The 15,367-nt window shown below is 37.1% G+C and overlaps 1 protein-coding gene across 1 annotated transcript in view; it reads right to left on the minus strand.

Annotated features, from left to right (window-relative positions):
• Window positions 1–15,367, minus strand: part of nlrc5 (NLR family, CARD domain containing 5) — a 77,682-nt gene that overhangs the window by 21,146 nt on the left and 41,169 nt on the right. Inside the window, exons 22-38 of the mRNA XM_059335107.1 lie at window positions 14,800–14,883; window positions 13,363–13,446; window positions 12,942–13,031; window positions 10,701–10,748; window positions 10,575–10,604; window positions 10,380–10,463; window positions 10,205–10,288; window positions 9,479–9,568; window positions 8,460–8,519; window positions 8,288–8,371; window positions 7,333–7,416; window positions 5,589–5,675; window positions 5,394–5,459; window positions 3,084–3,167; window positions 1,970–2,053; window positions 1,109–1,195; window positions 914–973 (exon numbers count right to left, since the gene is read on the minus strand). Coding sequence (XP_059191090.1) covers window positions 914–973; window positions 1,109–1,195; window positions 1,970–2,053; window positions 3,084–3,167; window positions 5,394–5,459; window positions 5,589–5,675; window positions 7,333–7,416; window positions 8,288–8,371; window positions 8,460–8,519; window positions 9,479–9,568; window positions 10,205–10,288; window positions 10,380–10,463; window positions 10,575–10,604; window positions 10,701–10,748; window positions 12,942–13,031; window positions 13,363–13,446; window positions 14,800–14,883 — 1,290 coding nt within the window. The remainder of the gene's footprint in view (window positions 1–913; window positions 974–1,108; window positions 1,196–1,969; window positions 2,054–3,083; window positions 3,168–5,393; window positions 5,460–5,588; window positions 5,676–7,332; window positions 7,417–8,287; window positions 8,372–8,459; window positions 8,520–9,478; window positions 9,569–10,204; window positions 10,289–10,379; window positions 10,464–10,574; window positions 10,605–10,700; window positions 10,749–12,941; window positions 13,032–13,362; window positions 13,447–14,799; window positions 14,884–15,367) is intronic.

Below are 15,367 nucleotides of genomic sequence, written 5' to 3' on the forward strand. Positions count from 1 at the left end.
TTGGTTGGTTGGTTGGTTGGTTGGTTGGTAGGTAGGTAGGTAGGTAGGTAGGTAGGTAGGTAGGTAGGTAGGTAGGTAGGTAGGGTAGGTAGGTAGGTAGGTAGGTAGGGTAGGTAGGTAGGTAGGTAGGTAGGTAGGTAGGTAGGTAGGTAGGTAGGTAGGGTAGGTAGGTAGATAGATAGATAGATAGATAGATAGATAGATAGATAGATAGATAGATAGATAGATAGATAGATAGATAGATAGATAGATAGATAGATAGATAGATAGATAGATAGATAGATAGATAGATAGATAGATAGATAGATAGATAGATAGATAGATAGATTACTTCATTCATCCCCGAAGGGAAATTCGGTTGTCACAGCAGTCCGGTATTCAAGTACAATAAAAAACAATAGAATAAAATACTGAGGTAGCATAAATAAAAACAACAATAGAAAAAAAACACAGAATAGAACAAGGACACTTAAGAAGTTAAAAAAAAGTACATCAGTTGGTAGGATGGAGTTATGATAAGGAAGCTCCAGTGCATCATTGAGCCATGATTTTAGACATGCCCAAAAAATTCTGATCCCCCATAAACTGAGAAAAACTGTTTTATGGTCTCAGTCACATATAGTTATAAGTATTTCTACATGTTTTCAGCAATTATTTTGTACCTTGTAAAATATGTTGTCATACAAAGCTCTTCCTTCCCACAACAAAAGATAAGATTTTTTTGGTTTCTGTCATATTTTTGTCTGCTGTGTAATTTATTTATTTGTATTGTTCCTGTTTTTAATATCTGTCTCCTATGGACCCTGAGTCTTGAATAAAAATTTGATTGATTGATTGATAAAAGTGTAATAGCATCAACCTGTTTTTGAGTGGAGGGGGAATTGAATTTACATGTGCAGCCTAAATATATCACCTGACTGAGGTCAGTACAGCAGACTTCTTCAAAGACAGGTGCAGTGTGGTGTGGTGAACCCTGCAAAGCAATCAGTATAGTAACGTTAGACAGAACAGACATAAAGTGAAGCTGGAAATTCTACATTGAGTCAACAATGACAATCTGACAATCTGACAATCTTTCAACTAGCGTGCATGCATTTGCATATCTCACCTGATAGTGTGTATGTTGCTGCTGAGGTTCAGACAGCGACACACCAAACTAACAGCTTCCTCAGATCTGATCCAAGACTCCTCAATACTGGAAAACAGGGGGATACAACTCAGTATTCAACAATATACACTACTGGTCAAAAGTTTTAGAACACACCAACTTTTCCAGAATTTAATTGAAAATGATGCAGTTTAATGTCTCAGTGTACTCTGAAATTAATGCACATTTGCAATTTAAAATTCTTTATTGAGCATGAGTGTTTTGAAAATTAAAAAAAGATTCAAAATCACATTTTATGTTGGACTAAAGGACTAAAAAAAGACACAAAATGACCAAAAAAAGACATAAAATGACAAAAAAAAGACACAAAATGACAAAAAAAGACACAAAATGACAAAAAAAGACACAAAATGACTCACAAAGACATGAAAAGAATAAAAAAATGGACAAAATAGCCCAAGACTCCATAGAGTTAAGTTGTTAACCCATTTCTTGTTCCCTGAAAAAGGCGTACTTGTATAATTCTGAAATGTACATTATTTTTCAGTTTTGGTTAACCTTACCTTTTTTTATTTACCTCTGGCAGTTCACCACTTACCTTTGTACCCTTTCAAGCTGTTCATTTGACTTGAACTGCTTGAATTTCAATAAAAAATGGAAAAATTGGGGTGTTCTAAAACTTTTGACCGGTAGTGCATATATAGCTTAAACACAATATGGACTATTTACTGAGAAAGGAGCAAAGCTAAATGTTCTTCAACCATCACTGCTTCAGAAGGAATACTCACACAACTTACTTTCAGATCAATAAATCACTTAAATTGAAGTGGAATATGAAAAATCTGCTGTATTATTTCTCACCTGACACTAAATCCTCTCTGACTGCGGTTTAGCCGTTTCACAAAGTCTTCTATCCAATCCAAATTCAGCCAATTGTTCTTCAACCTGGGGAGTTAGAGTAATAATTGAAACACTGGACAATCTGAGACACCTCAACACAAACTGCATCACATTACAGACTCACAGCAGATGTCCTTCTGATCAATCAATTTCCAGGGAAAACATAAATAATGCATAAAAATATATATTTTCTTTGTCTCTTCGATCAAAAACTGCTCATGTCTGCTTAAATCTGCTTAAAATGGCTTTGTTAGGGAGATTTTTGAAGGGTTTCATGAGACAAAAAAAAATCTAAACTAAGGCCCCGTTTACACAAGGACGGTCTGAACAGAAGACGCAAAAGTGGCGTCGCGTCTTCACTTTTTATTCCTCGTTTGGACGAGCATTTTCAGGAGGAAATCTGACGCAAAAGTGTGTGAAATGTGATTGTATGCAGCCAGGCGGCATCACTTAAAGCCATAAGAGCATCTTTGGGCATGCAGAAGTTTTCACGCCACACATTTTCATCAGCTACTCCTTCCACAAAGTTCTCCTCCATCACTAGATCTCCCAGGTCTCGTTCACAGCCGTCTGGCTCCTCCCACCAATTGCTGCATCCAGAATGTGATGGAGGTAATTCCAGATCCTTCTCTGTTCACTAATACTATCTGTACATATCCTGGACATTTGGTGGAAAGACTCCTGTAAGTTTATTAGAGCTGCCAGAGCAGCTTGAAGGTCCCACCATGGAAATAATCCCACGTTTCTTTATTTCCTGTACTGGAGCATGTATGTGACGTAAACACATACGTGACGTGAGCAGATCAGATCAGAGTTTTGTGTCTTGTCAGTGTAGACGACACGCTACGGAGGAGAGGATTCAACTTTTCCACTTTGGAGGGTGGTTTCAGATTTTTGCGTTTTTAAGCCCCAAAACGCCGTCACCGTCTAAACGAAAGGCACTTCCGATAAAATATTTAGTCGTTTTTACCCGCAAGCGTCCTCGTGTGAACGGGGCCTAAATGAGCTAAATTCCAAAAAAAAAAAAAAACTTCAGCTACAGTATAAAATGGTCTGAAGATAGAGGAGTACTTACTCCAGTTTGGTCAGACTGGGACAGACACACACAATCTCTGCTAGTCTGACCAGATGGTCATGTTGCAAACTACTGTCTCTGACACTGGCAGGAAGGGAAGAATAGAGGAGAGAAGAGACAATGAATCACTCAATACATGGAAACTTACATATATATATACATATACTGCCTAACTGAATAATGCAATCTGCACTGAAACCTGAAAGTACATCGTTAGGGAAACCTACAACTACAACTGACTATAAATAACTAAAAATCAAACACAAGTGGTGCTCTGACCTATTGTTGCATCAATGTGCCACCATGTGATGATAACATATGGTGACATTTTATGCTTTTCTTGGCTGACGGTGAACTTTGTAACTTCCTGTCTGTTTCCATCTGTCAGTGCTCGCTACTTTGGAAGCGGGTAAGGTGCTTCGGTGATAGCTCTGACGTGCCTCATGCAGAAATAAAAGTTATCAAGGTTTAAACCACGTAGAAAAGCCATGGTAAACCTGTACTGTTATACAGTTATAGTGATGTAATCAGTTAAATTGGCTACTAAATAAGGAATAGTAGTAGTAGTTTGTATTTGAAGTATGCTTGTATGATGTTCCTGTCCATTAGAAGTGTTTTACCTGCAGCAGATGGCAGTCGGCATGCACCCAGTTTGGAGTAGAAGGAAGGACTAACAGCATGGAAGCCATGCAATGTACTGCTGATGAGGGAAGCAGGAAAACCCATTTTATCCTCCTAAATAAAGGCCAACTTAGCCGTTTCTGATGGGGAATTGAAATTGTTATTTATGCTTACTTTAAAGCCACCAAACTCCTTTAAAAAACTGTACTTTTTAGCTTGCATAACAGGAGAGCTGCTGGTCTACTGGAGCCTCCACACTGCAAAAAAGCTAACTTGTATTTTTTGGCCTAAAACAGTGATTTAAGTTAGTAAAACTTGGAAATATAAATGATTGACATTTAGGGTAATAATGTAAGTTAGCACAACAAAGGAAGCCAGTTGTCTGCTCAAAAACAAGTTGGTGAGTTGTTGTTACTTATATCTTTAAGTTGGGGTTCACAACAAGGGACAATAGTTCTGATAACTCTTATTTCTTTGTTGTGAAATGCAGGAAATCGGTGAAGCGAAAGCTAGCGGCTAACTGATGCTAGCGGAATAGAGTAGCCATTAGCATATCTATGCTAACTCAAAATTGTGGTCGCAACATTAGCTGACATTTCAAAGCGGCGTTACAATCGTGTTGAGTTGACAAAAATCTGAATTCAGAGTTGAGCAAACTCAAAAACAAAACTTAAAATATTTAGTTTAATTGTCCAACTTAAAATTTTATCAAAGTTTGTTGCCTTGAAATTTTGAGTTCACCCAACTTTTCTTTTTTTGTAGTGCAAAGGTTGGATTATTTGTACAATTGTTTCTCTTTGGTGTTAGTTTGGACCAAAGTAACGCAATATAACAATGAAACAACTTGATTGAGACAATACTAGACCAGCAACTCCAGTGTTCTGCAAGGTAAAAAGTACCATTTTGTCAAAGGAGTCTGGTTGGTTTGAAGAAATCCTAGGTGGATGGAGTGGCTTCAGTTCCCCATCAGAAGGGGCAAAGTGGTGAAAATACTCTTAATAAAGTGTACACTTATTCGAACGGATATAGGTTTTTAGGTGGCCAAAAACGGTTTTACTGCTGCCTCCGTCCATAGCAGAACATCACCTAGCTTGTGGTCTTGTTGAATTGCCTGCCTGCTTCTCCAAACTGGGGATGTGCCGACTGCAGTCTACTGTAGGTTTTAAACTGACTTGATAAATACCTCCTGTAAATGGCAGTTAATTTCATCTATAATTTCTATGCCACTTTATTTTTTGTGCTTTTATTTTGAAGAGCACCACTCTTATTTTGTTACTTCCTGTTATCAAAGACACTAAACTTCCTGCTCTCGCCGCGGCAAAAAACAGCACGATAATGATGCTACAGAGTTGGTAAAACATGCAAACTAACTATTTACATGTCGTATCCTGTTACTGCGAGGTGTGTGTGAGAGGAAGATGGGCTGCTAGCAGGCTGAGCTCAAACTTAGCGCCCTTGGAAGCAGAAGGAGGTAGGAGGAGACGGTGCATTCATTGTAAAAAGAGTGGTTTATTTTATTTAAAACAAAGAGAAACTGTCATTAATTTTATTTAATAAGAGCTGTAATTCATAGCAGTTTAAAATGGTAATTTCATGTAAAATTCATTAATTCAAAGTTTACTAAAATGTATTTGTTTAAGTTTTTAAGTTTAAGTTTTAAGTAAGGTAATTGTGAAACGATGTCCTTACCTTAGCGTTTTTACACAACTTTCATATTGTGTAAACCAGATGAGACACTTCTCCTCCGCTCCCAAACTACCAGGAGACAAAAAGTTGAGTGCGTCGACAAAGAGGTAAACAGGGATGAACACTTTGATAATTGTTACATTTCAATTGCTTTCTTGTTTGCCTCTTTTCAATCATTTCCACAATGCACAGACTTACCTGACTTCAACACCTGAGATGTTGCAGGTACTCAGTGTGCTGGCCACATACATTAGTCCCTGCTGGGTCAGGCCATTGTTGCTCAAACTGTGGATGAAGATGAGAAAAGTGTTACAATATTTAACCCATTAATTATCATGTGTGATATCACTGTTAACAATTGTGCAAACTACATGCTGTCCATGTTAATTACCATATTGATATTTGAGAAATACACTAAAAAGAAAAACATCTAATAGTAAGTTGGCTTTAAAAAAAAATAAATTTAACCCTCTATGGTACGCATTATGATGCCAGTTAGGAAAAAAATGTTTGGAGTGTTTTTTTGTCTTAAAATAGACTAAATAAACATAATCTGAAGAAATTTTAGAATATTTTTTTTTGGGGGGGGGTTGTTGCCCGTAGGCAACATTGAACCATAACGTGTTAACATAATTTATTTAATAAACATGTGAAAAAGATTCAGTAGCTTCAACAGGGTACAATACATAACATTTAAAAACATTATAAAAGGAACTTTTTAAAGCAATTTCTTGTCTGAATGTTGCCTGTAGGCAACATTGTAGGCTTACCATTGAACCAATGATTGAAATGAATTTCTTGAACAGTCTAAGCGCATGAAACCATCAAAAATGAAGGTTTATATAATTTTGCCAGATGGAAAGGGCCAGGAAATGACGTTTTGAGTGATTTTTTGTGGCGCAAAATGGAAAAGCTGTTTCCTTTGGAAAAGTCTGCAATATAGGGTTTCAATATGGCCTCCTGGAGCCAGATCACTGGCGTTACGGTAGCGGGGCTAATAGCTAATAGCCCCGCTACCGTAACGCCGGTGATCGAGCCGGGGGACAGCGGAGCCGCTGAGAGACCTTTCGCCTTCCAACTTTCACTCTAAACTATTTAAAACACCATCTACAGCTAAAGAGAGTTTTGCGTCTGCAGCAGCCATGTTGGATCCGTAAGAAAACTACAAGCTTCCGTCTGCCGGTTAGTACGCGTCATCGTCTTGCCGTCCCTCCCCGCTCTGTGATTGGATCCCTAAAACAGGGCTAAGAAACCTCCCTGGTTGCCAGACTGGATGGAGGTTCGAAATGAAATTCGAGTGCGCAAGGCAGTATGGGTATACCCAGGCTAGCGTTCATCAGTGTATGAATGAATTCCCAATGGTGGCAGGTGGCACCAGCGTGCCCCGGTAGCCTCTGCCACCAGTATGAATGTGTGTGTGAATGAACACAGTCTGGAGTGTAAAGCTCTTTGGATAAAAGCACTTTTTATATAGAAATATATATATTTACCAATCTCGCTCTCATTCACACCTACGGGCAATTTAGAGTCACCAATTAAACCGAAGTGCAGATTTTTTGTGTGCTAACCTCTACAGCACCCCATATTTAGAGATCTGTTGGTGAAATCAACAAATCAATGAGCAGATAAAATCAAGAGTCAGTCGATTAAGAACTTTTTTGGACAGACAGCCTTGAATATGTGACATCATCTATCATCTACTAAATGCGTTTTTACAGTGTGTGTGACCTATTGTCGTATTAAAACATCTATTAAATAATTTTGAAGTAATTTTGAAGTATTCCATACCACAGGCCAAGCTGCATGTGTCTACAGTACAACATTAAATCTTGTGTTTAACAACCCGTTAATAAAAAGTCAGTTTTGCTGTTTGTTTTGTTTTACACAGCCGGTACAAATGAAGACTGACAAAAACATCAATATTCCAGGAATTGTATCTTACTTCATGTAGTTGGAGATTTTAAGTTTTTCTAGGGAGTCCAAAAGATGTTTCACTGCTTCATCTTCCAGTTGGTTACTTGATATACTGCAGTCCAAAGAAAAAGAAAGAATAACTCAGCATCCGTACCAACAGAGTGTAAGTAAGTATTGTTGTGTACACCAGTAGTTCTCAACCTTTTTGAGTCGCGACCCCCAATTTAACATGCATGTTGTCACCGACCCCGGCTCACTGAACAGAATCTCACACGCACAGTTCAGATCACCCAGAAAATAAACAAAATGACGAAAAAAAGGAAACAAAATGACCAAAAAAGACGCAAATTGACCACAAAATGATCAAAAAAGACACAAAATGACCAAAAAAGGAAACAAAATGACCAAAAAAAGGAAACAAAATGACCAAAAAAGACACAAATTGACCACAAAATGATCAAAAAAGCCACAAAATGACCAAAAAAGACACAAAATGACACAAAATGACCAAAAAAGGAAACAAAATGACCAAAAAAGACACAAATTGACCACAAAATGATCAAAAAAGCAACAAAATGACCAAAAAAGACCCAAAATGACCCAAAAAGGAAACAAAAAGACCAAAAAATGATCAAAAAAGCAACAGAATGACCAAAAAAGCCACAAAATGACCCAAAAAAAGACACAAAATTACCAAAAAAGGAAACAAAATTACCAAAAAAGACACAAATTGACCACAAAATGATCAAAAAAAGACACAAAATGAAAAAAAAAAACACACAAAATGACAAAAAAGAAAAGAAATTAAGTGACCAAAAAGACTTAAACACATTAACACATGAACACTTTAACACAGTGGAGACAGAGCTGACTTCCAAAATGATTTGGCGACCCCCAGAAATCATCTCGCGACCCCAATTGGGGTCCCGACCCCAAGGTTGAGAACAGCTGGTGTACAGTACATGGGCTAGGTTTGCACATACTCCAGGTGAGACAGTTGGGGACCCTGCTGTAGGATCTCAAGCAGTTTCTCCAAGTCGTCAGTGTTCAGGCTGCAATGAGTTAACCTGTACACACAACCAGGATTTTTAGTACTTATTGTTTATACCAGGAGACAGTGCACTCTAAACAAAACGACAGTTCCTGATCACAGACCTGCAGCTGGCTTGTTCTGCTTTCACACTGTCAAACTGGATGAAGGATTCAGCTTTAGGCCTGGAAAGGAGTTTGAATCAGCATTTACCAAAATATCTAGTATTACTGTAGTGAAATATTTAATATAATTAACTCCTAGCAGTGTTTCCCACAGACCAGATAGCAATTTGTGGTGCTCCACTGACACCGGTAAAGTCCTAAATTCTTTAAATATATCACTTTATTGACATTTCAAACATTTTTAGGCGAGAAAGTAGCCACTTCGATCCCCAGTGCGTCGTTAATTTGTCTAAATACCAGCTGTTTACACTTTTGATTCAATTCAATTCAATTCAATTGGCTTTATTGGCATGACGTAACAATGTATATATTACTTACTTTTGTTAGGCTACTCAAGCTAGCCATCGTGAGCAACGCACTTCCGGTTACATTTACAAAAATAAAACGGCCGTTGCCTTTTACAACGATAGAATTTGTGCTTTTACTTTGAAAACAGGAAGTGAACCTACCCTCGATGTAGCTAGCTTGAAGCAGCCGCTTTGACTGCTCTCGTCCCGTTAACGGCATTTAAGGAAACCATTCAATATGCCTTAACGTTACCGGAGAGTCTTGACAGCTCTGAGATCGGCCCGGTTCATTGTAAAACATTTATTTATTGATGTGAATGCGGTGTCTTCTGTGCGTAGGCTAACGTTATAGACGTTACAGTTTTTTTAATGTCCTAGAGAGGAGAAAAAAATAACAGAATCATTTTGTGGCGGTCGGTCTCCATTATGTGGGGGTGCGCCACAGAATGGTCTATGTGTGGGAAACACTGCTCCTAGCAATTATAGCCAAAAAAAGGCAGACAACCTTACGGAAGAGGATTAGGGCCACACATGAAAAAAATATTTGAGTTCTTACTTTATTCACAGAATTCTGAGTTTAAAGTCAGAACTCAAATTTTTCTTTATTTAATGTGTGGCCCTAATCCTCTTGCGTACAACCTGGACACAGAACAAATAAAAAATAAATCTTACCTGAGCTCCACTAATGTGACTCTCTGACTGGCAGTCAAACATCTGGCCAACATCAGTGCTTCAGCTGTGGATGTGATGCTGTGGCTGACACTAAAGACAAAAAGATAGGACTGACTCAAATTAAAAAGAGGAGCTGGTTATTAAAGATAATAAAGCAACACATAAATACTGGGTTCACATGCACAGTTCAGATCATACAAACTCAGTTGATACAATGAATTTTGGACAAATAATGAAGCAGACAACAACTAAAACATCTCTCTGACCAAAAAGTTACATAAAATTAAGCAAAAAAGGACTCAAATTGACCACAAAATGACAACAAATGACCACAAAAAGACACAAATTGACCAAAAAAGACACAATATGACCGAACAAAAAGAAACAAAATGGCTCTAAAAGGAAACAAAATGACCAAAAAAAGACACAAAATGACCAAAAAAGACACACAATGACCAGAAAGGACACAAAATGACCCAAAAAAAAGACACAAAATGACCAAAAAACCCCACAAAATGACCAAAAAAAGACACAAAATGACAAAAAAAAACCACAAAATGACAAAAAAAAAAGACACAAAATGACCAAACGAAATTCACAACGAAATTAAAACTAAAACTAATGAAAAATCCCAAACTATTATAACCTTGCACACAACGAGAGAAATCTTTACAGACACCCAGAACCATACACACAAATTAATGTAAGCATCTGTGTGTGTCTTACTTGAGTGTTTTCAATGACGTCATCTTCGGCAGGAACTTCAGCAGACTCTCGATCGCCTTGTCTGTCAATGAGCTGTGAGACAAACTGTCACAACATAACAGTATATTAATGTCTTCCTGTTCTGTCCTAATCATGACTGCATAATGTGTATACAATATACAATAATAAAACTTACTCCAACTCCAAATGGGTGCGACACTCGACCAATTGTTTGCAGAGTTTGGTGATATTGGATGGCAGGAGGCGGCTGTTGTTTATCCTGCAGCATTAAAGAGGAGAGGATGCTTTTTTTAAAAAACTTTTGACATAATGAAATGTGGCGGAGAGTTCGTATTAAAAATAAAGTCAAATGTGTGTCTGCTAACTGTACCTGAACATCTTTAGCAGCTGTTTGTCATCCCTAAAAAAGAGCACAGAATTAGCTTATTTGCATGAAAATGCAGACAGCAGTATCAGGATGTGTGGAGGATTTTACAGATGCAGTTTTTTTTTTTACCATTTGTTGGGGCAGAACTTCAGGATCACCTTCTCTCTGTCTACACCACTGAAAAACCAACAGGGCACTATCAGACTAACAATCTGCACATTTAGCACCAGTTGATAGGAAAACAAGACTATTGTCTTCCAAATCAATTCATTTTTATGCAAAAAAAAAGAAAAAAATAGCTGTTAACCCTCTATGGCAGTAGTTCTCAACCTTTTTGAGTCGCGACCCCCAATTTAACATGCATGTTGTCCGCGACCCCCGCTCACTGAACAGAATCTCACATGCACAGTTCAGATCACCCAAAAAGGAAACAAAATGACCAAAAAAGACACAAAATGACCCAAAAAAGAAACAAAATTACCAAAAAAAGACACAAAATTACTAAAAAAAGACACAAAATTACCCAAAAAAAGAAATAAAATGACTAAAAAAGTCACAAATTGACCACAAAATGATCAAAAAAGACACAAAATGACCAAAAAAGACACAAAATGACCCAAAAAAGAAACAAAATGACCAAAAAAAGACACAAAATTACTAAAAAAAGACACAAAATTCCTAAAAAAAGACACAAAATTACCCCAAAAAAGAAATAAAATGACGAAAAAAGACACAAATTGACCACAAAATGATCAAAAAAAGACACAAAATGACCAAAAAAAAAGACATTAAGTGACCAAAAAGACTAAAACACATGAACACTTTAACACAGTGGAGACAGAGCTGACTTCCAAAATGATTTGCCGACCCCCAGAAAGCATCTCGCGACCCCAATTGGGGTCCCAACCCCAAGGTTGAGAATAGCTGCTCTATGGAACAGTTGCCTTCAGGCAACATCCCCACTTTTGGCCTGTCAAATTTCTACAATGCATCTTTTTGAGTGATGTGATACTTTAAAAAAAGAGGGAAGAGTATAGGGAACCAATAGCAACGCTTTTATTTGTCACATGACCTCCAGGAGGCCACATTGAAATTCTATTCTGCAGACTTTTCAAAAGGAAACCGATTTGCCATTTTGCGCCACAAAAAAATCACTCGAAACGTCGAAACATAATTTCCTGTCTCTTTTCCATCTTGAAAAAAATATATTAAACATTTATGACAGTTTCATCCACTTAAACTGTTGAAGACATTCATTTCAATGGGTCGTTGGTTCAGTGGTACAATGTTTCCTACAGGCAACATTCAGAGAAAGAGAACGGTTAAAAAAGTTCCTTTTATAATGTTTTTAAATTTAAAATGTTATGTATTGTACCCTGTTGATGCTACTGAATCTTTTACACATGTTTATTAAATAAATTATGTTAGAATTCATTTTTAAAACTCTCTTTTTTCACTTGCCTACGGGCAACAAACCCCAAAAACTTCCAAAAATTTAAGAAGAATTATAAAATGTCTTCAGATTATGTTTATTTAGTCTATTTTAAGACAAAAAACACCTTTTTTTCCTAACTGGCATCATAATGCGTACCATAGAGCAGCTATTCTCAACCTTGGGGTCGGGACCCCAATTGGGGTCGCGAGATGATTTCTGGGGGTCGCCAAATCATTTTGGAAGTCAGCTCTGTCTCCACTGTGTTAAAGTGTTCATGTGTTTTAGTCTTTTTGGTCACTTAATTTCTTTTTTTTTTGTCATTTTGTGTGTTTTTTTTGTTATTTGGTGTCTTTTTTTGATAATTTTGTGGTCAATTTGTGTCTTTTTTGGTCATTTTGTTTCCTTTTTTGGTAATTTTGTGTCTTTTTTGTGTCATTTTGTGTCTTTTCTGATCATTTTGTGTCTCTTTTGGTCATTTTGTGGCTTTTTTGATCATTTTGTGGTCAATTTGTGTCTTTTATGATTCTTTTGTAGTCAATTTGTGCCTTTTTTGGTCATTTTGTTTCCTTTTTTGGTAATTTTGTGTCTTTTTTTAGTCATTTTGTGTCTTTTCGGTAATTTTGTTTCTTTTTTGGGTCATTTTGTGTCTTTTCTGGTCATTTTGTGTCTCTTTCGGTCATTTTGTGGCTTTTTTGATCATTTTGTGGTCAGTTTGTGTCTTTGTTTCTTTTTTGGGTGATCTGAACTGTGCGTGTGACGGACAACATGCATGTTAAATTGGGGGTCGCGACTCAAAAAGGTTGAGAACTACTGCCATAGAGGGTTAAGCAGCATTCATTAGCTGTTGCAGTTCTAACTGGCAGCTCGCCAAACAGGAGCTCACTCTGCTGCTCTAATATAACCATGAAATGCCTAAAATGAACAACAAAGAGTACCTGATGTGAATCTGTGTTAGGTTGTTGTGGGAGCACAAAGAACCGGCCAGCATTACCACTCCCTCCATGCCAATCCCATTGTTGCTGGCACTGAAAAACATTAACAAAAACAGTGAGCCAGGCGGAAGGACATCATTTAGCTGTAAATGAGCCATTTATAGCACATAATGCCCTGGGGCAAGTGGAGTAGCTGCCAGTGCCGACACACTTTGTTTGGAACCTGTTTGGTGAGATAATAACAGCCTGGCTTTTGCCAAACACAAAGAGTAGATCCGGTCTGTGTATCCTACAACAGTGTGTCATGTTTCATTTAAAATGCTCCTCCTACCTCAATAAAAAAGTCACTCATTCAACTTTATATTGGGGGTTTGCAATAAAGATCACCATGTGTCTTTTATGTCAGTTTGTGTGTGAGTCTTACTTTATTTCCTGGATGCTACGAAGGCGAGGTAGGAAGTCCAACAGTGTCTTCAGACCTTTGTTACCTAAACTGTTACTGGACAGACTGATAGACAACGATGTGGGCTTATAATGATGTCAGAGACAAGAAAAAGTACAACATGGCTAGCTGCCGAAATACATTAACCCATAAGAACCCAGACCAATTTATCCTTGAAGGAAAATTATGGGGGATATACCACAGACCAAGTGGACCACATAGAACACATTTATGATGTTTTAAAAAAAAATTCTACCCCTAAATGTCAAAGATCTGTAATGTGACATAAACGTTACATTGGGCGTTCATTTTGTTTGAATTTATGTTTATGATATTTTTTATTTTAAAATAAATAAACTAGACACATTTTCTGCTTACAGAAACACAAATTTGCCTTTTTCTGACACATACGTCACAGCTATATATTAATATGGTCAAAACAGGTTAAATGCAATACAGGACAGTAACGGATTAGAATTTTTAAATGGGTTTAAACTTAGACTAGTAACAAAAAATAAGCTTTTTGAAATTAGCTACTTTTTCACATTTCCGTTACCAGTCACACCTTTATTTTGGAGAAGTCACTTCCTGTCACAGTCACACAGTCTTAATGAGTTAAGGTGAAGCATAAAGCTGAATATGGGAGATTCTAGAACATTTAAAGTGTTTGATACACGCATGTCACCGTGGGTTCTTATGGGTTAAGCACATAAGTGCAGAAAATAAAAACACAATGAAAAAGATCATAAAAATATTAGTGCATTATGATTTATGGCCATATCTGAATTTACCATGATATATCCTGCATGGGCGTTAGCCTGCAGAGACTAATGACAAGTGTTTTTAACCCATAAGAACCCAGACACAAATATCCTTAAAGGAAAATGATGGGGGATATACCACAGACCAAGTGGACCACATAGAACACATTTATGATGTTTTTGAGAAAATACTACCCCTAAATGTCAAAGATCTGTGATGTGACATAAACGTTACATTGGGCGTTTATGGTATTTGTGTTCATAATATTTATTATTTCAAAATGAATAAACTAGACATTTTCTGCTTACAGAAACACAAATTTGACTTTTTCTTTGCATCTCCACAACAAAATTGTGGCATTAATAGTGCTGTTTAACAACTAATTATTTGTCAGATTTGTTTTTGAGTAACACATTAATAATAAATAAAAACAAATAACCATTTGCCTTTTTGTTGTTTTTGTGCATCTCCATAACATATATCAAAATTGTGACAGGAAATATGGTCAGAACAAGTTAAATGCAATACAGGACACCTTATGAATGGGTTAGAATTGTTAAATGGGTTTAATCTTAGATTCTAGAAGATTTAAAGTGTTTGTTACAAGGGTGTCACCATGGGTTCTTATGGGTTAAATTGTGTTTTTGTGCATCTTACTCCAGCAAAGTGAGATCAGAGGAGGTTCCCAAGCTGCTCCACACTCTGTCCAGATCAGCAGGCATCAGATCACAGAAGCTGAGACTGACGGAGACAACGGTTTCAGGATTAACATCATCATCATCATCATAAATACCACCACAAATACTAATATTAGGTACCTTTATGTCTTTAAACTTAACCCTCTATGGTACGGTGTTGCCCTCAGGCAACATATCAATTTTTGCATGTTTTTGAGTGATGCGATACTTTAAAAAAGAGGGAAGAGTATAGGGAACCAATAGCAATGCTTTACTTTGTCACATGACCTCCAGGAGGCCATATTGAAACCTTTTTTTGCAGACTTTTCAAAAGGAAACAACTTTGCCATTTTGCACGACAAAAAATTGCTCAAAACGTAATTTCCTGTCCCTTTTCCATCTGGGAAAAATATATTCCTACTGATAGGTGAGTTAAACCTTCATTTTTGATAGTTTCATACACTTAGACTATTAAAGACAATCATTTCAATGGGTCGTTGGTTCAATGGTACAATGGTGCCTACAGGCAACATTCAGACAGGAAACCG

Source organism: Centropristis striata, chromosome 6 (assembly GCF_030273125.1).
Source record: "Centropristis striata isolate RG_2023a ecotype Rhode Island chromosome 6, C.striata_1.0, whole genome shotgun sequence".
Taxonomy (NCBI): domain Eukaryota; kingdom Metazoa; phylum Chordata; class Actinopteri; order Perciformes; family Serranidae; genus Centropristis; species Centropristis striata.